The sequence below is a fragment of the Salvelinus alpinus genome, chromosome 14 (assembly GCF_045679555.1).
Source record: "Salvelinus alpinus chromosome 14, SLU_Salpinus.1, whole genome shotgun sequence".
Lineage (NCBI taxonomy): Eukaryota > Metazoa > Chordata > Actinopteri > Salmoniformes > Salmonidae > Salvelinus > Salvelinus alpinus.
Window position 1 is genome coordinate 33,914,965 of NC_092099.1, and position 21,986 is coordinate 33,936,950.

Consider the following 21,986-nt stretch of genomic DNA (forward strand, 5'->3'; position numbering starts at 1 on the left):
CTACTGTAACCTGATCAACTGATAATGGTGCTTTGGCAACACACAGCCTACAGCCAATAAAAACACATCACAGGAGTTGGGAGGCCTGGATATCTGCTATAGGCTAGATACAATACATCTATGTGCTTTCTACCATTTAATCACATTTTATTTGAATTGCGATCATGTTTATGTATTATTAAAACCGGGAGATATTTCCTAAGATATGTATTTAGTCCTATAGTGTTGATATTTAATATACCTATCGTTTATAGAAGTTTTCCTCAGATAGCTCCTCTGATGGTTTCAATGGGATTAAATGCATATTGGCTTTGCTTCTGTGACCATCCTCCACAGAGGGCTCTGATCTCTCTCTCTCTCTCTCTCTCTCTCTCTCTCTCTCTCTCTCTCTCTCTCTCTCTCTCTCTCTCTCTCTCTCTCTCTCTCTCTCTCTCTCTCAATTCAATTCAATTCAATTCAAGGGGCTTTATTGGCATGGGAAACATGTGTTAACATTGCCAAAGCAAGTGAGGTAGATATTATACAAAAGTGAAATAAACAATACAAATTAACAGTAAACATTACACATACAGAAGTTTCAAAACAATAAAGACATTACAAATGTTATATTATATATATACAGTGTTGTAACAATGTACAAATGGTTAAAGCACACAAGTTAAAATAAATAAGCATAAATATGGGTTGTATTTACAATGGTGTTTGTTCTTCACTGGTTGCCCTTTTCTTGTGGCAACAGGTCACAAATATTGCTGCTGTGATGGCACACTGTGGAATTTCACCCAGTAGATATGGGAGTTTATCAAAATTGGATTTGTTTTCAAATTCTTTGTGTATCTGTGTAATCTGAGGGAAATATGTGTCTCTAATATAGTCATACATTTGGCAGGAGGTTAGGAAGTGCAGCTCAGTTTCCACCTCATTTTGTGGGCAGTGTGCACATAGCCTGTCTTCTCTTGAGAGCCATGTCTGCCTACGGCGGCCTTTCTCAATAGCAAGGCTATGCTCACTGAGTCTGTACATAGTCAAAGCTTTCCTTAAGTTTGGGTCAGTCACAGTGGTCAGGTATTCTGCCACTGTGTACTCTCTGTTTAGGGCCAAATAGCATTCTAGTTTGCTCTGTTTTTTTGTTAATTCTTGTTAATTCTTTCCAATGTGTCAAGTAATTATCTTTTTGTTTTCTCATGATTTGGTTGGGTCTAATTGTGCTGTTGTCCTGGGGCTCTGTGGGGTGTGTTTGTGTTTGTGAACAGAGCCCTAGGACCAGCTTGCTTAGGGGACTCTTCTCCAGGTTCATCTCTCTGTAGGTGATGGCTTTGTTATGGAAGGTTTGGGAATCGCTTCCTTTTAGGTGGTTGTAGAATTTAACGGCTCTTTTCTGGATTTTGATAATTAGTGGGTATCGGCCTAATTCTGCTCTGCATGCATTATTTGGTGTTCTACGTTGTACACGGAGGATATTTTTGCAGAATTCTGCATGCAGAGTCTCAATTTGGTGTTTGTCCCATTTTGTGAAATCTTGGTTGGTGAGCGGACCCCAGACCTCACAACCATAACCAGAACCAGGTGTTCCAAGGTGGCTTAGCAGTTCAGACGTCTTTTTCCGTATTGTCGTGTCGTGTCCTGTATATATATATATTTACACCTTTTCTTCGCATATCTTTTATTTATTTTATTATCCAAGAACTCAACTACAAACGCTTTCCTGCAAAAGCTTTCCTGCAACCCGCTTCACCAATTACAAAAAGTATTATTTACCTCAATCTGAAAATCCATCGTGGAAGCTAGCCAGGGGCTAATTCAGAAGCTAGCCTGAAAGCTAACCAGAAGCTACTCCGATAGCTAGCCAGAAGCTAATCTGTAGCTGCCCCGAAATTAGCCGGTTTGCTGGCTAGCGTTGGTGTTTCAGCTGCCCACGTTTTGTGGTCATCAGCTATTCCTTTAGCTCGATAATCTACCGGCACTTTTGTGCAACGCGACTCGGACCGGAGCATTCCGGGACTTTTTTTTTTTTTTTTTTTTTCTCAGTTTCCCCGGATTCCAGCCGCAGGCTCTGGACACTTGCACCTTGATTTCGCAGCTAGCTAGCTGCAAACCGTGTGAACTTTAGGCTTACGTCGACCCCGGAGCAAACTCAAATCATGCTGGAGCTAGCCAGCTGAGGAGTTCCATCACCATCCGGACCCGTTTCTTTTGTTGCTGCTGCAGATACGGAACCCCACCGGGCCTTCACGACTGACTGCCGCGACTGACTGCCGACGTTATCTGCCCGAGGGATTTATCCAACCGGCACCTCCGTCCCGACGTTACCTGAACGCTCATCTGAGGCCCGCTAATCGTTAGCTGTCTTATCGGCTGCTATCTGAACAAAACCCCACTACACGGAACCCCACTAACCTACCGACGGAAACGCACGAGGTATCTACAAACAGACCTCCATCCTATGCTGCTACCGATAGCCATATACCCGGCCAGCTGTCTGGATCGCCACGACCCCAACCAACCTCTACTCACTGGACCCTTATTGATCACTCGATTAAGCATGCCTCTCCTTAATGTAAATATGCCTTGTCCATTGCTGTTCTGGTTAGTGTTTATTGGCTTATTTCACTGTAGAGATTCTAGCCCTGCTCTCTATACCATATCCAACCTCTCAGTTCCACCACCCACATATGCGATGACATCACCTGGTTTCAATGATGTTTCTAGAGACAATATCTCTCTCATCATCACTCAATACCTAGGTTTACCTCCACTGTATTCACATCCTACCATACCTTTGTCTGTACATTATTCCTTTAAACTATTTTATCGCCCCCAGAAACTTCCTTTTACTCTCTGCTCTAGTAGCTCTAGGCGACCAATTCTCATAGCTTTTAGCCGTACCCTTATCCTACTCCTCCTCTGTTCCTCTGGTGATGTAGAGGTGAATCCAGGCCCTGCAGTACCTGGCTCCACTCCTATTCCCCAGGCGCTCTCTTTTGATGACTTCTGTAACCGTAATAGCCTTGGCTTCATGCATGTTAACATTAGAAGCCTCCTCCCTAAGTTTGCTTTGTTCACTGCTTTAGCACACTCTACCAACCCGGATGTTTTAGCCGTGTCTGAATCCTGGCTTAGAAAGACCACCAAAAATTCAGACATTTTCATCCCCAATTACAAGATTTTCAGACAAGATAGAACGGCCAAAGGGGGCGGTGTTGCAATCTACTGCAAAGACTGCCTGCAGAGTTCTGTTATACTATCCAGGTCTGTTCCCAAACAATTTGAACTTCTACTTTTAAAAATCCACCTCTCTAAAAACAAGTCTCTCACCGTTGCCGCCTGCTATAGACCACCCTCTGCCCCCAGCTGTGCTCTGGACACTATATGTGAACTGATTGCCCCCCATCTATCTTCAGAGCTCGTGCTGCTAGGCGACCTAAATTTGAACATGCTCAACACCCCAGCCACCCTACAATCTAAGCTTGATGCCCTCAATCTCACACAAATTATCAATGAACCTACCAGGTACCACCCCAATTCCGTAAACACGGGTACCCTCATAGATATCATCCTAACAAACTTGCCCTCCAAATACACCTCTGCTGTTTTCAACCAAGATCTCAGCGATCACTGCCTCATTGCCTGCATCCGTAATGGGTCAGCGGTCAAACGACCTCCACTCATCACTGTCAAACGCTCCCTGAAACACTTCAGCGAGCAGGCCTTTCTAATCGACCTGGCCGGGGTATCCTGGAAGGATATTGATCTCATCCCGTCAGTAGAGGATGCCTGGTCATTTTTTTAAAATGCCTTCCTCACCATCTTGAATAAGCATGCCCCATTCAAGAAATTTAGAACCAGGAACAGATATAGCCCTTGGTTCTCTCCTGACCTGACTGCCCTTAACCAACAGAAAAACATCCTATGGCGTTCTGCATTAGCATCGAACAGCCCCCGTGATATGCAACTTTTCAGGGAAGCCAGAAACCAATATACACAGGCAGTTAGAACAGCCAAGGCTAGCTTTTTCAAGCAGAAATTTGCTTCCTGCAACACAAATTCAAAAAAGTTCTGGGACACCGTAAAGTCCATGGAGAATAAGAACACCTCCTCCCAACTTCCAACCGCTCTGAAGATAGGAAACACTGTCACCACCGACAAATCCACTATAATTGAGAATTTCAATAAGCATTTTTCTACGGCTGGCCATGCTTTCCACCTGGCTACCCCTACCCCGGACAACAGCACTGCCCTCCCCTCTGCTACTCGCCCAAGCCTTCCCCATTTCTCTTTCTCCCAAATACAGTCAGCTGATGTTCTAAATGAGCTGCAAAATCTGGACCCTTACAAATCAGCCGGGCTAGATAATCTGGACCCTTTCTTTCTAAAACTATCTGCTGAAATTGTTGCCACCCCTATTACTAGCCTCTTCAACCTCTCTTTCGTGTCGTCTGAGATCCCCAAAGATTGGAAAGCAGCTGCGGTTATCCCGCTCTTCAAAGGGGGGGACACCCTTGACCCTAACTGCTACAGACCTATATCTATCCTACCCTGCCTTTCTAAGGTCTTCGAAAGCCAAGTCAACAAACAGATTACCGACCATTTCGAATCACACCACACCTTCTCCGCTATGCAATCTGGTTTCAGAGCTGGTCATGGGTGCACCTCAGCCACGCTCAAGGTCATAAACGATATCGTAACCGCCATCGATAGGAAACAATACTGTGCAGCCGTATTCATTGACCTGGCCAAGGCTTTTGACTCTGTCAATCACCACATCCTCATTGGCAGACTCGACAGCCTTGGTTTCTCTAAAGATTGCCTCGCCTGGTTCACCAACTACTTCTCTGATCGAGTTCAGTGTGTCAAATCGGAGGGTCTGTTGTCCGGGCCTCTGGCAGTCTCTATGGGGGTGCCACAGGGTTCAATTCTTGGACCGACTCTCTTCTCTGTTTACATCAATGATGTCGCTCTTGCTGCTGGTGATTCTCTGATCCACCTCTACGCAGACGACACTATTCTGTATACTTCTGGCCCTTCTTTTGACACTGTGTTAACAACCCTCCAGGCGAGCTTCAATGCCATACAACTCTCCTTCCGTGGCCTCCAACTGCTCTTAAATACAAGTAAAACCAAATGCATGCTCTTCAACCGATCGCTGCCTGCTCCTGCCCGCCTGTCCAACATCACTACTTTGGACGGCTCTGACTTAGAATATGTGGACAACTACAAATACCTAGGTGTCTGGTTAGACTGTAAACTCTCCTTCCAGACCCACATCAAACATCTCCAATCCAAAGTCAAATCTAGAATTGGCTTCCTATTCCGCAACAAAGCATCCTTTACTCATGCTGCCAAACATACCCTTGTAAAACTGACCATCCTACCAATCCTCGACTTCGGTGATGTCATTTACAAAATAGCCTCCAAAACCCTACTCAATAAATTGGATGCAGTCTATCACAGTGCCATCCGTTTTGTCACCAAAGCCCCATATACTACCCACCACTGCGACCTGTACACTCTCGTTGGCTGGCCCTCGCTTCATACTCGTCGCCAAACCCACTGGTTCCAGGTCATCTACAAGACCCTGCTAGGTAAAGTCCCCCCTTATCTCAGCTCGCTGGTCACCATAGCAGCACCTACCTGTAGCACGCGCTCCAGCAGGTATATCTCTCTAGTCACCCCCAAAACCAATTCTTCCTTTGGACGCCTCTCCTTCCAGTTCTCTGCTGCCAATGACTGGAACGAACTACAAAAATCTCTGAAACTGGAAACACCTATCTCCCTCACTAGCTTTAAGCACCAGCTGTCAGAGCAGCTCATAGATTACTGCACCTGTACATAACCCATCTACAATTTAGCCCAAACAACTACCTCTTTACCTACTGTATTTATTTATTAATTTATTTTGCTCCTTTGCACCCCATTATTTCTGTCTCTACTTTGCACTTTCTTCCACTGCAAACCAACCATTCCAGTGTTTTTTTAGTTTTTATTTTACTTGCTGTGTTGTACTCACTTCGCCTCCATGGCCTTTTTATATTTTTATTTATTTATACATATATTTGTTTGCCTTCACCTCCCTTATCTCACCTCACTTGCTCACATTGTATATAGACTTATTATTTTTTCACTGTATTATTGACTATATGTTTGTTTTACTCCATGTGTAACTATGTGTTGTTGTATGTGTCGAACTGCTTTGCTTTATCTTGGCCAGGTCGCAATTGTAAATGAGAACGTGTTCTCAATTTGCCTACCTGGTTAAATAAAGGTTAAATTAAAAAAATTAAAAAAAATAAAGGGCAATGGGCTCTATGACTGATTCAAGTATTTTTAGCCAGATCCTAATTGGTATGTTGAAATTTATGTTCCTTTTGATGGCATAGAAGGCCCTTCTTGCCTTGTCTCTCAGATCGTTCACAGCTTTGTGGAAGTTACCTGTGGTGCTGATGTTTAGGCCGAGGTATGTATAGTTTTTTGTGTGCTCTAGGGCAACGGTGTCTAGATGGAATTTGTGGTCCTGGTGACTGGACCTTTTTTGGAACACCATTATTTTGGTCTTACTGAGATTTACTGTCAGGGCCCAGGTCTGACAGAATCTGTGCAGAAGATCTAGGTGCTGCTGTAGGCCCTCCTTGGTTGGTGACAGAAGCACCAGATCATCAGCAAACAGTAGACATTTGACTTCGGATTCTAGTAGGGTGAGACCGGGTGCTGCAGACTGTTCTAGTGCCCGCGCCAATTCGTTGATATATATGTTGAAGAGGGTGGGGCTTAAGCTGCATCCCTGTCTCACCCCACGACCCTGTGTGAAGAAATGTGTGTGTTTTTTGCCAATTTTAACCGCACACTTGTTGTTTGTGTACATGGATTTTATAATGTCGTATGTTTTACCCCCAACACCACTTTCCATCAATTTGTATAGCAGACCCTCATGCCAAATTGAGTCGAAAGCTTTTTTGAAATCAACAAAGCATGAGAAGACTTTGCCTTTGTTTTGGTTTGTTTGGTTGTCAATTAGGGTGTGTAGGGTGAATACATGGTCTGTTGTACGGTAATTTGGTAAAAAGCCAATTTGACATTTGCTCAGTACATTGTTTTCATTGAGGAAATGTACGAGTCTGCTGTCTCTCTCTCTCTCTCTCTCTCTCTCTCTCTCTCTCTCTCTCTCTCTCTCTCTCTCTGCCTCTCTCTCTCTCACTCTCACTTTCACACTCACTCACTCACTGCCTCTTTCTTTGTTCTCGCTCAATTCAATTAAAGGGGCTTTATTGGCATGGGAAACACATGTTAACATTGCCAAAACAAGTGAAGTAGATAATATACAAAAGTGAAATAAACAATAAAAATGAACAGTACACATTACACTCACAGAAGTTCCAAAAGAATAACGACATTACAAATGTCATATTATGTATATATACAATGTTGTAACGATGTGCAAATGGTTAAAGTACAAAAGGGAAAATAAATAAACATAAATATGGGTTGTTGTATTTACCCGGTAGATATGGGAGTTTAGCAAAATTGGATTTGTTTTTAAATTCTTTGTGGGTCTGTGTAATCTGAGGGAAATATGTGTCTCTAATATGGCCATACATTTGGCAGGAGGTTAGGAAGTGCAACTCAGTTTCCACCTCATTTTGTGGGCAGTGTGTCTATTCTTGAGGGCCAGGTCTGGTGATTCTTTCTCTCTCTCTCTCTCTTTCTCTCCTTCTTTCTCTCTCTCGTTCTGTTTAATGGTGCTTTTCTAAAGTCCTTATTAGAGGTCATTGAGCAGTGACTGTTGTCCCAACCATGCCCCTGTCTCTGTGCTGAATGGTACAAGAGGGCTGTCAGTCTTAACGTAGGCTCCTATAGAGGACAAGTGTAAGAGAATGTGGCTTTTGGCACGACTGCTTTACATATAGTAGGACTTTTTGTTTGAATACCAATTTCTTTGTGTAGAAAGGGCTGTTTACAAAGAGCACTGGCTTTCCTAGCGTGGCATTTTAGATGACCTAGCAGAGTTACTTTTTACTGTACCATGTGTTATGTACACTACTGTGCTGAGGGTTCATGTGAGCTAATATAACATCGCTGTCGAGTGAAAACCTCTTATCTCCAAAACAGAAACTTATCCGGAAATTGAAAAATTACCATATTTCCCATTAACGAACATACAATGATGAAACTTCAGAAGCTATTTTGAATAGAGTCACAATTTTCTTGGTCATAGAGTATTGAAACGTTCAGAGTACATTGAGGGGAGTTACTGCTTTCAATAAATGTACAAGAAATGAAAACTGTGTGATAGAAGTGTGTGTGAACACAGGAGTGTTTCCTCTGACTCTTCCTGTGCATCCTCTCTGTTATTATGTGTTATAATGTTACGGCAGATTTCCTCCTCTTCGTCAGAAGAGGAGGTGTAGGGATCGGACCAAAACGCAGAGTGGAAAGTGTCCATATTTACACTATAAGTAACAAAATAATAAAAGAGAATCTAACCGACAAACAGTCCCGTGTGGCACGAACACTGACACGAAATACAAACACCCACAAACACACACGTGAACCTCGGCTGCCTAAGTATGATTCTCAATCAGGGACAACGATTGACAACTGCCTCTGATTGAGAATCATACCAGGCCGAACGCACAAAACCCCAACATAGAAAACAACACATAGACAACCCACCCAACTCACGCCTTGACCATACTAAATAAATACAAAACAAGAGATAACAGGTCAGGAACGTGACATAACCCCCCCCCTCAAGGTGCGAACTCCGGGCGCACCCCCTAAAACTCTAGGGGAGGGTCTGGGTGGGCGTCTGTCCGCGGTGGCGGCTCTGGCGCGGGACGTGGACCCCACCTTAACAATGTCTTTGTCCGCCTCCTTACTCGCCCCCGTGGCCTCCTCCTAACAACCACCCTCCATGTCAATCCCACTATACCAAAGGGCAGCACCGGACTGAGGGGCAGCACCGGAATGAGGGGCAGCACCGGAATGAGGGGCAGCACCGGACTGAGGGGCAGCACCGGACTGAGGGGCAGCACCGGACTGAGGGGCAGATCCTGGCTGGCGGGCGGCTCCGGTGGATCCTGGCTGGCTGGCGGCTCCGGCGGATCCTGGCTGGCTGGCGGCTCCGGCGGATCCTGGCTGGCTGGCTCTGGCGGTTCCTGGCTGGCTGGCTCTGGCGGATCCTGGCTGGCTGGCTCTGGCGGATCCTGGCTGCCTGGCTCTGGCGGATCCTGGCTGGCTGGCTCTGGCGGATCCTGGCTGGCTGGCTCTGGCGGATCCTGGCTGGCTGGCTCTGGCGGATCCTGGCTGGCTGGCTCTGGCGGATCCTGGCTGGCTGGCTCTGGCGGATCCTGGCTGGCTGGCTCTGGCGGATCCTGGCTGGCTGGCTCTGGCGGATCCTGGCTGGCTGGCTCTGGCGGATCCTGGCTGGCTGGCTCCGGCGGATCCTGGCTGGCTGACGGCACTGGCTGCTCCTGTCTGGCGGACGGCACTGGCTGCTCCTGTCTGGCGGACGGCTCTGGCTGCTCCTGTCTGGCGGATGGCTCTGGCTGCTCAACACAGATGGGCAGCTCTGACGGCTCGGGACAGACGGGCAGCTCTGACGGCTCGGGACAGACGGACAGCTCTGACGGCTCGGGACAGACGGACAGCTCTGACGGCTCGGGACAGACGGACAGCTCTGACGGCTCGGGACAGACGGACAGCTCTGACGGCTCGGGACAGATGGACAGCTCTGACAGCGCTGGGCAGGCAGGCAGCTCAGACAGCGCTGGGCAGGCAGGCAGTTCAGACTCTGGCTGCGCTGGAGAGGAGGAAGGCTCTGACAGCGCTGGACAGGTGGAGCAACTGGAGAGAGACAACGGAGAGACAGCCTGGTGCGGGGGGCTGCCACCGGAGGACTGGTACGTGGAGGTGGCACCGGAATTACCGGACCGTGAAGGAGGACACGTGCTCTTGAGCACCGAGCCTGCCCAACCTTACCAGGTTGAATGGTCCCCGTAGTCCTGCCAGTGCGGCGAGGTGGAATAGCCCGCACTGGGCTATGCTGGCGAACCGGGGACACCATTTGTAAGGCTGGTGCCATGTACGCCGGCCCGAGGAGACGCACTGGAGACCAGATGCGTTGGGCCAGCTTCATGACACCCGGCTCGATGCCCAACCTAGCCCTACCAGTGCGGCGAGGTGGAATAGCCCGCACTGGGCTAAGCACGCGTACTGGGGACACCGTGCGCTCCACCGCATAACACGGTGTCTGACCAGTACGACGCCCTCTCACTCCACGGTAAGCACGGGGAGTTGGCTCAGGTCTCCTACCCGGCTTTGCCACACTCCGCGTGTTCCCCCCCCAAGAAATGTTTGGGTCTGACTCTCGGGCTCCCAACCGCGTCGCCGCGCTGCCTCCTCATACCAGCGCCTCTCTGCCTTCGCTGCCTCCAACTCTGCCTTGGGACGGCGATATTCCCCTGGCTGAGCCCAGGGTCCTTTGCCGTCCAGGATCTCTTCCCAAGTCCAGGAGTCTTGGGTTTTTGGCCGCTGCTGCTGCTGCTGTTGCTGCCCTTTTCCACTCCGCTTGGTCCTTTGGTGGTGGGTGTTTCTGTTACGGCAGATTTCCTCCTCTTCGTTAGAACACACACGTGAACCCCGGCTGCCTAAGTATGATTCTCAATCAGGGACAACAATTGACAGCTGCCTCTGATTGAGAATCATACCAGGCCGAACGCACAAAACCCCAACATAGAAAACAACACATAGACAACCCACCCAACTCACGCCCTGACCATACTAAATAAATACAAAACAAGAGATAACAGGTCAGGAACGTGACATATAAATACATTTATGAGGCATTATGAACCCCTCACAGACAGTGGTAGAGGGATAGCATGATATACACTGGAGTCAAACAAATATTTAACGCTGAAATTCGTGTGTGACAGGGCAAATTAGCATATCTATGGCGTGTGAAATTCGCTGTGTGTATTGCAGCTTTGGGCTGAAGTGAACCATTCATGCTCATGGATTACGCTTCGAACACACCGACTGCGTCATTGCATCACTGCTGCATAACATTTTGCGCAGCTAGGCAACTATACTGATGCAGGTACCTTTTGCAAATGGTCGCATGCGGTTGGACACATGGAGGAGAGAATAATTTTCGCAGTATCTTCAAAACCGTGTCTTTTTGACACAACTGCTGACAGCTACAGGGACATAAACACAGAAAATGCTGCTTGGAGACAAGTGTCCACGATAGTAGGATTGCCAGGTCAGTTTAGTAGTGAGCTTGTGCTAGATGTGGCTAGTTAGCGTTAGCTAGCTAGCTAACCTAGCTTGCTAACCTAGCCAATGAGGTGGTCGTTGGTCTCATTGTTGAAAGAGCCTACTCTGCCTATCTTTACTATTTATTATTGCATTTCGCTCCAAAACTGCATTTTGGAGGGAAATTATATTATAGGCTCTCACAATTAATTTGAGCATGTCATCGAATAATAACTGTTTTTATGTAATCACAAATTTTTACTGAATGTGTATGCAAAAAAAAAAACGACATTCATATTTTGCTACTTTCTGTCAAGTCCACTCATACAATTTGATGCATACGTTCGATTTATCGAACGTATGCACCACACAGAACGCACTGCAACTGCCTCTGCAACGCAATGCTGCAAGGCAAATGCAGCGTTCCATTGGAAATGAATGTACTTCTGGTGTATCGAAACGCAATGACGCAGTCGGTGTGTTCGAAGCGTTAGGGCTTTTTCCAATGTCTTCTCAAAGAAATGTGTCAATGTAAAAGGTAAAGATTGAAACGTTGAAGTCAGCAGTAAAAGTGACCTGAAAGATTATGGTGATAGGTGAAGTGAGAGACGGTGATTTTTTTTCCTCCTGTATTTTTAATGAACTGCCCAAGATGGCAAAGAGAATTCAGCTGGACACATATTGGACTTTCTCACTTCTGTGGAATCACATCTCTTTGAAACAAGTGAGAAGCTTATAACTCTAATGTTGATTTCTGAACGTTTTTGTATTCTTAGATATGGACATCCTGCATAACATTTGGGACTGATAAGCACCAGCCACATACCGGATGTGGAGCACATTTAGTTTCATGACACAAGGCGAGACCCAGATGCAGACACAGGAGGCAGATGGTTGGAGTCTTACAATATTTATTAATCCAATAGGGGAAGGCAAGAGAATAGTCGTGGACAGGCAAAAGGGTCAAAACCAGTTCAGAGTCCAAAAGGTACCGAAGGGCAGGCAGAATCAAGGTCAGGGCAGGCAGGATGATCAGGCAGGCGGGAAAGTAGTCCAGAGTCAGGCAGGGGTCAAAACTGGGAAGACTATCAAAAGATAATAAAAAAAGGAGTACGGGAAAAACACGCTGGTTGACTTGACTAACATGCAAGACGAACTGGCACAGAGAGACAGGAAACACAGGGATAAATACACTGGGGAAAACAAGCCACACCTGGAGGAGGTGGAGACAATCACAAGGACAGGTGAAACAGATCAGGGCGTGACATTTCGATCTCTCTCCCACTACCACACTGTCCTGTTATTAAAATATACCTAGGGTATGTCCATCCATCCATACTAGCGTACCACTTAGGATGCATGCCCAATACATGGACTCATTCTATGTAGTATGCTACATTCAGCTTGGAACAGAGCCGTCCTTCTCCCTGAAATGTTTTCCTCCTGTCCTCCATGCTTGTGTTCACTGTGTGTATATTGTTGTGTATCCTGAGCTTGTGTGTGTGTGTGTGTGTGTGTGTGTGTGTGTGTGTGTGTGTGTGTGTGTGTGTGTGTGTGTGTGTGTGTGTGTGTGTGTGTGTGTGTGTGTGTGTGTGTGTGTGTGTGTGTGTGTGTGTGTGTGTGTGTGTGTGTGTGTGTGTGTGTGTCTGCGCCCAGCAGTTCCAGGTCTGAGTGATGCTACGCCTGCTGGTGAAAGATTCAGAGATGTCAAGTGAGCTCCTGAATAATGAACAGGACAGGCGTTCTGTGAATATTTCATGCTGTGTGAAAGTGAGAAGAAATTCTCGGCGGGGTTGGATATTTACGGACAACCATAAGAGAGAAGGGAAGGAAGAAGAGAGAGGAGGAAGATGAAAGATCGGAGGGAGAGAAGGCGTCAGGGAATGAGGGAGAGTGTACAGAAGAAGAGGGATGTGCGATGGAGAGAGGAGGTGGAGGAGTGTACAGAGAAGGGAGGTTAGAGGTAGAGGAGAGGAGGTTTGTCAGAGAGAGGGGGAAGGAGAGAGGAGGTTTGACAGAGTATGGGGGGGGGGGGTGATGCAGAGGGGTGAAGAGAAACAGCCTTGTCACTTGCCAGGAGGGTAAGATGTTCCATCAGGCTGCAGTGAAGACGGTGGAGAGGAGAGAGAGAACAGGAGCAGAGGGAGGAGAGAGGGGGGGTGCATGTCAGAGGGAGGAGAGAGGGGGGGTGCATGTCAGAGGGAGGAGATAGGGGGGGTGCATGTCTTTATGTTTGTGATGCTACATTACCTCACTACTCAGCACGCTGGCACCACCTGGAGAGATAGAGAGAAAGAGAAAGAATGAGAGGGAGGGAGAGAAGAAGAGCCGGAAGACAGACAGTGGAGGATAAAATCTAGCCTAGTGTTTGCCCCCCGTGTGATAGTAGAGTAGATGTTGTCTGCTGTGGCCCATTGGATACATGATTGTCTATGAATAGGAACAGTATACAGTATAGCAGTTAGTGTGTAAAAAGCTGTTCAACGTAGTAGGCTCTGAACTGGGCTGATGCTGCTAAAAGCCCAGAGTCACAACAATGACATAGGCCTCATACCTGACCAGGACTGGAGTTACAAGCTGTTATAAGATGTTATGAGATATTTATTATAAGACAGCTGTGGAACTGTCCTCACAATGACTTGTTTTCACAATCCCGAAATGTATCCACCTCCCTTATAGGCCTGATTGCAATTCTACTTCCACTGTGTGTCTGTGTGCCATTATTATTTGAAGCGCTGCTCAGTGTTTGTAATGTGCTTGTGATGAGAACAGTGGCAGGTCCTATCAGCCTGAAAACACAGTAATGTGTTGACATACAGCAGGTAAATCCAAAAATAACTGTTTGTCACCCTAGTGAGGGGAAACGTTTCAGAAACGGGCATCGCATCCCAAAGCTTTTGAAGGAAGGCAACTGTTGTTAATGAAAAACTGTTCATATGATTGTGTCTTAATTACATCTGGATGGTGTAGCTGGGCTGACTTCATTTCCTGGTGTCAGAGTTGAATAATGATAATTACTGCGGGGTGGTCTGAGACGACGGTGGAGGCGTGAGCGGAATACAGATCACACTGCAGCTAACTAGAGCCCCTTAGGAACCACACAGAGAACAACACGCTTTGTAACAGGAAACATGGAATAAGATATCAACTGCTTTTTCACACCATGGACAGAATGCTATTCAGCCTTTCCTTGAAGAACTAGTGGTTAATTATGTTGATGGAATAGAATCCTCTATAGAGTCCTGTGTTCATTGGCTTACTGTAGAGGGTCACATTCCTCAATTACCTCATTGTGTTAATCAGGGATCAATCAGAATTCTGGCACATTTCACAGGGAAATGGGACGTTCCTACTCAAAACCATTGATTTTAAAGATGACAGTATGGCTGTGGCTGTTGGCAGTGTTATGGGGTCTGGGGGGCGGTGTAATTAGGTGGGAGGGTTAGGGGTTAAAGGTCATCGCTGACACACCCCATAAGACATTTGACAGAAAGCAGGATAACGTGATGTCATGGCAACTGAGTGGCTGGTCAGCTGGGTCTCATTTGGAGGTGTGTGAGTGAGAGAGTTTCATGTTTCAAGTTTTAATGTCTTTCTTGCAAAACTCAAAACCCAACAATGCAATAACAATAACAATCTATTGCTAGAAAAAAAACTGAAATAAGAAATACACAATTAAGTAAGTAAGTAAGCATACTATATTCAGGAAATATTTAAAGTCAGTTCCAATACCATATTTACATGTGCAGGGATACTGGAATGATCTAGGTAGATACATATAGGGGTAAGGGAACTAGGCAACAGAATATATGATAAGGGAGTTTTTCCTAGCCACCGTGCTTCTACATCTGCATTGGTTGCTGTTTGGGGTTTTAGGCTGGGTTTCTGTATAGCACTTTGTGACATCTGCTGATGTACAAAGGGCTTTATAAATACATTTGATTTGATTTATAAATACATTAGATTTGATAAACAGAGTAGCAGCAGCTTGTATGTGAGTGGGTGTGTGGAGTCAGGATAAATGTATGTGCATATTATGTGTGAGTGAGCAAGTGATGGAGTGAGTGTTTGTATGTGTGTTGGAGTGACAGTGTGTGTGAGTGAGAAGGACCATCAGAGTATGCATAGCAACAGTGCAAAGATTGAAATAAAAGGTCAATAAAGATGCAAGGTTAACGCAGATGGTCCGTGTAGCTATTTTGTTAGCTATTTATCAGTCGTATTGCTTGGGGATAGAAGTTGTTTAATTTGATTTATTTTTTATTTTATTTCACCTTTATTTAACCAGGTAGGCTAGTTGAGAACAAGTTCTCATTTGCAACTGCGACCTGGCCAAGATAAAGCATAGCAATTCGACACATACAACAACACAGAGTTACACATGGAATAAACAACATATACAGTCAATAATACAGTAGAACAAAGAAAACAAAAGTCTATATACAGTGAGTGCAAATGAGGTAAGATAAGGGAGTTAAGGCAATAAATAGGCCATTTTTTAAGAGCCTGTTGGTGTCAGACTTGATGCCCCGGTACCTCTTGCCGTACGGCAGCAGAGAAAATAGTGGCTTGGGTGGCTGGAGTCTTTGATGATTTTTCCGGGTCTTCTTTCACACCGCCTGATATAGAGGTCCTGGATGGCAGGGAGCTTTGTAGAGAGAGAGGGGAGAGAGAGAGAGGGGAGAGAGAGAGGGGAGAGAGGGGGGGCTGTAATGCTTAATGTGTGCATGGTTGTCTCTGTATGGGCGGAAGTAGGACATCAGTAACAATGTCTTTCTGATTGCATTGTTCTAATGCTATCTTAAGCTGCAACGGTTTGATTGAAAAACATTGATTTAAGCTGCTTGACTGAACTGCTCTCTTTTTCATCCCCAGGATTTAGCAGATGATAGATGGGATCCTATCTTTAACTGGGAGTCCTCCATCCAACTATCCTTCTCCTTATCTCTCCATCCTGTCCTGGTCTGGTGTGCAGCCTGAGGGAGCTGTGGTTCTGAGCAGACCTCTGGGAGGTAGACCCAGAGAGAGGAGCACACAGGACCTGCTATGGCCAGCGGTACGGACTATAACACTAGCTACTACACCTTCACTAATATGTTAACTACATCTCTGGTCTTCTCCTTCCTCTTCCTAACCCTCCTGTTTCTCCTGTCCCCTGCAGCAGCAGATGGTGTAGGGAGCCTGAGGAGCCTGGGGCCGGAGCAGCACCTCAGTGCCCATGACTATGTGGTGAACGACCACGGTGCCTGGGCCACCGCCATGAACAACCTGGGCATCGTACCCATGGGCCTCGGCAGGCAGCAGCTGGTCTCAGGTAGAGCATTGGCAGGCCTCCATCTCACCCCTTCTCATCGTCCTCACTCTCCTCCCTTATCCCCCTCTCCTCTGCTAACAAACTCTTCATTCTAATTTCTCAGTATTGTCAAGGCCATAAGAAAATAAAGAGTCCCCGTGTTTTGAAACGTTTGAGAAGATGGTAAAGGCATCAGGTGAACTGGGCACTTCCATCCAGAGCCTCCATGGTGGCATCCTACTACTCAATCACCTCCACAGCTCCACCCACTCAGGGCAGGACAGTCAATGATTACTCTAGAACTAGATAGATACCTTAGCCTATACCCCTGTGGCAGGATATCCAGAATGCAGCATGCTCTGCCAAACCAGCGCTGCTAATTGTTGTGTCCCCCATCAGCAGCTAGATAAGACATTATTAACTACACGTTGTTCAGTCCGTGCAGAGAGACTGACTGAGGATAGGAACAATACAAAATAAAATCTCTCTGGTCTCTTTTCTAATGGCCTGACTACATGTGTCTGTCTCTCTGCTGATGCTAATGGTGTGTGATAGCATGTGTGTGTGTGCATCCTATTGTAATTACCATTTTGACAGCGTAGCCAGCGAGGATAGAGAGAAATACATCTGATAAAAATTCATGAGCAGATTCATGAGCAGATTTCGGTCATAGTCTTGAGAGGTCGGAGAAATCCATCAAGACTGAGCTTCAGGATGACTAGCGGCGCTTCTCGTGAGGTGACTTTGCTTAATAGATTCTCACTGGATGATGTTTTGGCCTATGCACACACACACAGGTACACATGTACAACCACACACACACACCCAGGTACACATGTACAACCCCCCCACACAGGTACACATGTACAACCCCCCCACACAGGTTCACATGTACAACCCCCCCAGACACACAGGTTCACATGTACCCTCGCCCCCCCCCCCCCACACACACACCCAGGTGCACATGTAGAACCCCCCACACACACAGGTTCACATGTACAACCCCAGCCACACACAGGTACACATGTACAACCACACACACACACCCAGGTACACATGTACAACCCCCCCCCCCCCACCACACACCCAGGTACACATGTACAACCCCCCACACACACACCCAGGTACACATGTACAACCCCCCACACACACAGGTACACTTGTACAACCCCAGACACACACAGGTACACATGTACAACCCCCCCCCCCCACACACACAGGTACACATCTACAACCCCCCCACACACCCAGGCACACTTGTAAAACCCCAGACACACACAGGTACACATGTACAACCCCAGACACACACAGGTACACATGTACAACCCCAGACACACACAGGTACACATGTACAACCCCAGACACACACAGGTACACATATACAACCCCCCCAGACACACATAGGTACTGTCACGCCCTGACCTTAGAGATCCTTTTTATGTCTCTATTTTTGTTGGTCAGGGCGTGAGTTGGGGTGGGCATTCTATGTTGTGTGTTCTATGTTTTCTTTTCTGTGTGTTTGGCCGGGTGTGGTTCTCAATCAGAGGCAGCTGTCTATCGTTGTCTCTGATTGAGAACCATACTTAGGTAGCCTTTTTCCACCTGTGTTTGGTGGGTAGTTGTTTTCTGGGTAGTTGTCCTTTTCACCAAAGGACCAAGCAGCGTGGTATGGAGGAGCAGAGGGTTCAGGACTCCTGGATATCGGAGGAGATATTGGACGGTAAGGGACCCTGGAGACAGACTGGGGAATATCGGCGCCCGAAAAAAGAGCTGGAGGCAGCTAAAGCTGAGAGGCAAGGCAGCGATATGAGGCAAGGCAGCGCAGCAGGCACGAGAGGCAGCCCCAATTTTTGGGGGGCGGGGGCACACGGGGAGATTGGCGGAGTCAGGCGGTGCCTGACCAGTACCACGCTGCTTCCGGTAAGCACGGGGAATTTGCTCAGGTCTTGAGCCAGGGCGGATTGTGCCAGCTCAGCGCGTCTGGCAGCTCCGGACAGGAGGGAGACTCTGGCAGCTCCGGACAGGAGGGAGACTCTGGCAGCTCCGGACAGGAGGGAGACTCTGGAGGCTCCGGATTGGAGGGCATCGCTGGAGGGTCCGGACTGGAGGAAGACTCTGGAGGGAGGAGACGCAGAGACAGCCTGGTGCGTGGGGCTGCCACAGGGCCCACCAGGCTGGGGAGACCTACAGGAGGCCTGGTGCGTGGAGGAGGCACCAGATGGACCGGGCTGTGGGGGAGCACTGGAGCTCTGGTGTGCAGCCTTGGCACCACTCCTCCAGGCTGGATGACCACTTTAGCCCGGACCCTCCAGAGTGCAGGCACAGGTTGAACCGGGCTGTGGGTGAGCACTGGAGATCTGGTGCATACCACTCGCACCTCTCCCTTAAGCTCAATGCCCACATTCGCCCGGCTCGGGCGGAGCGCAGGCATAGGGCGCACTGCACCCTCCCAGCGCCCCGGAGACACAGCACGCAGAGCCGGCGCAGGATACCCTGGGCCAACCGGCGTACCGGAGACCAAACACGCTGAGCCGGCACAATACGTCCTGGCTGGATGCCCACTCTCGCATGGCACTTGCGGGGGGCTGGCCTATAGCGCTCCGGGCTATGAGCGCGTACTGGCGACACCGTGCGCTTGACACGGTGCCTGACCAGTACTGCACTTCTTCCGGTAAGCACGGGGAGTTGGCTCAGGTCTATCGCCTGACTCCGCCAATATCCCCGTGTGCCCCCCCCCCTAAAAAAAATGTGGGTTCTGCCTCTCGTGCCTGTTGCGCTGCCTTACCTCATATCGCCGCCGCTCAGCTTTAGCTGCCTCCAGTTCTTCTTTGGGGCGGCGATATTCCCCAGCCTGTGCCCAGGGTCCCTTGCCGTCCAATATCTCCTCCCATGTCCATTTCTCCAGATCGCGCTGCTCTTTGTTACCACGCTGCTTGGTCCGTTTGTGGTGGGTAGTTCTGTAACGGTTGTCTTCCTCTTCTGATGAGGAATATGAAGGATCAGACCAAAATGCAGCGTGGTAAGTGTCCATGTTACTTTAATATAACAGAACACGAAAAAAGACAAAAATAACAAAGTGAATGACAAAGAAAAACAGTCCTGAATGGTGAAACAAACACAAAACAGGAAACAACTACCCACCAACACAGGTGGGAACAGGCTACCTAAGTATGGTTCTCAATCAGAGACAACGATTGACAGCTGCCTCTGATTGGGAACCATACTAGGCCAAACCCAGAAATACAACACATAGAACAAAACATAGAATGCCCACCCCAACTCACGCCCTGACCAAACCAAAATAAAGACATAAAAAAGGAACTAAGGTCAGAACGTGACAATGGTGCTACGATGCTCCGAGATACATACTTTTAATTCGCGCTTTGTTTTACCCACATAATTTTTACCACAAGGACAAGTTATAAGATAAATAACTGCCTTAGTGGAACACGTGACAGCACGTTTGATTGGGATCTGTTTCCCTGTTTGAGGGTGTTTGAAGGATCTACATTTGTAAGTGCCATTGCATTGAGCACAGCCATTACACTTGTAGTTTCCATCCAGTAGGGGCGCAAATAGACGTTGTTCAGGGATATCTTGGTGTGGTAAATCAGTGTACCAATTAGTCTCTGAGATTTCTGCCCCACGAGAATACGACCAAGGGAAGGTCCGAAAACACATTACCGAGACTATCATCGGATTTTAGAATGTGCCAATGTTTGTGAACGATTCCCTTAATACACTGCTCAAAAAATAAAGGGAACACTAAAATAACACATCCTAGATCTGAATGAATGAAACATTCTTATTAAATACTTTTTTCTTTACATAGTTGAATGTGCTGACTACAAAATCACACAAAAATTATCAATGGAAATCAAATTTATCAACCCATGGAGGTCTGGATTTGGAGTCACACTCAAAATTAAAGTGGAAACCCACACTACAGGCTGATCCAACTTTGATGTAATGTCCTTAAAACAAGTCAAAATGAGGCTCAGTAGTGTGTGTGGCCTCCACGTGCCTGTATGACCTCCCTACAACGCCTGGGCATGCTCCTGATGAGGTGGCGGATGGCGGGCGGGCCAGTCCATAGCATCAATGCCTTCCTCTTGCAGGAACTGCTGACACACTCCAGCCACATGAGGTCTAGCATTGTCTTGCATTAGAAAGAACCCAGAGCCAACCGCACCAGCATATGGTCTCACAAGGGGTCTGAGGATCTCATCTCGGTACCTAATGGCAGTCAGGCTACCTCTGGCGAGCACATGGAGGGCTGTGCGGCCCCCCAAAGAAATGCCACCCCACACCATGACTGACCCACCGCCAAACCGGTCATGCTGGAGGATGTTGCAGGCAGCAGAACGTTCTCCACGGCGTCTCCAGACTCTGTCACGTCTGTCACATGTGCGTGTGAACCTGCTTTCATCTGTGAAGAGCACAGGGCGCCAGTGGCGAATTTGCCAATCTTGGTGTTCTCTGGCAAATGCCAAACATCCTGCACGGTGTTGGGCTGTAAGCACTACCACCACCTGTGGACCTCGGGCCCTCATACCACCCTCATGGAGTCTGTTTCTGACCGTTTGAGCAGACACATGCACATTTGTGGCCTGCTGGAGGTCATTTTGCAGGGCTCTGGCAGTGCTCCTCCTAATCCTCCTTGCACAAAGGCGGAGGTAGCGGTCCTGCTGCTGGGTTGTTGCCCTCCTACGGCCTCCTCCACGTCTCCTGATGTACTGGCCTGTCTCCTGGTAGCGCCTCCATGCTCTGGACACTACGCTGACAGACACAGCAAACCTTCTTGCCACAGCTCGCATTGATGTGCCATCCTGGATGAGCTGCACTACCTGAGCCACTTGTGTGGGTTGTAGACTCCGTCTCATGCTACCACTAGAGTGAAAGCACCGCCAGCATTCAAAAGTGACCAAAACATCAGCCAGGAAGCATAGGAACTGAGAAGTGGTCTGTGGTCACCACCTGGAGAACCACTCCTTTATTGGGGGTGTCTTGCTAATTGCCTATAATTTCCACCTTTTGTCTATTCCATTTGCACAACAGCATGTGAAATTTATTGTCAATCAGTGTTGCTTCCTAAGTGGACAGTTTGATTTCACAGAAGTGTGATTGACTTGGAGTTACATTGTGTTGTTTAAGCGTTCCCTTTATTTTTTTGAGCAGTGTAATTTGTTCAGAACACTTTGAATAGCGGGTAGTTAGAACGCAAGAATGCTTCTTTTGTACACATGTACAACCCCAGACACACACACAGGTACACATGTACAACCCCAGACACACACAGGTACACATGTACAACCCCCCCCCCCCCCCACACACACACACAGACACACTGTGAGAACTAGCCGAGTGAGGTTCTTCCAGACCAATAAGACTGTTACAACAGTTAAGGAGGACAGGGCTTTAAACACTCAGCTTTAAAATG

General features: G+C 47.6%; 1 protein-coding gene across 1 annotated transcript in view; it reads left to right on the top strand.

The window, feature by feature from the left end:
• Nucleotides 1–21,986, top strand: part of LOC139538819 (ecto-NOX disulfide-thiol exchanger 1-like) — a 95,032-nt gene that overhangs the window by 47,687 nt on the left and 25,359 nt on the right. Inside the window, exons 2-3 of the mRNA XM_071341290.1 lie at nt 16,129–16,309; nt 16,415–16,567. Of these exons, the coding sequence (XP_071197391.1) occupies nt 16,300–16,309; nt 16,415–16,567 (163 nt within the window). The 5' untranslated portion in view covers nt 16,129–16,299. The remainder of the gene's footprint in view (nt 1–16,128; nt 16,310–16,414; nt 16,568–21,986) is intronic.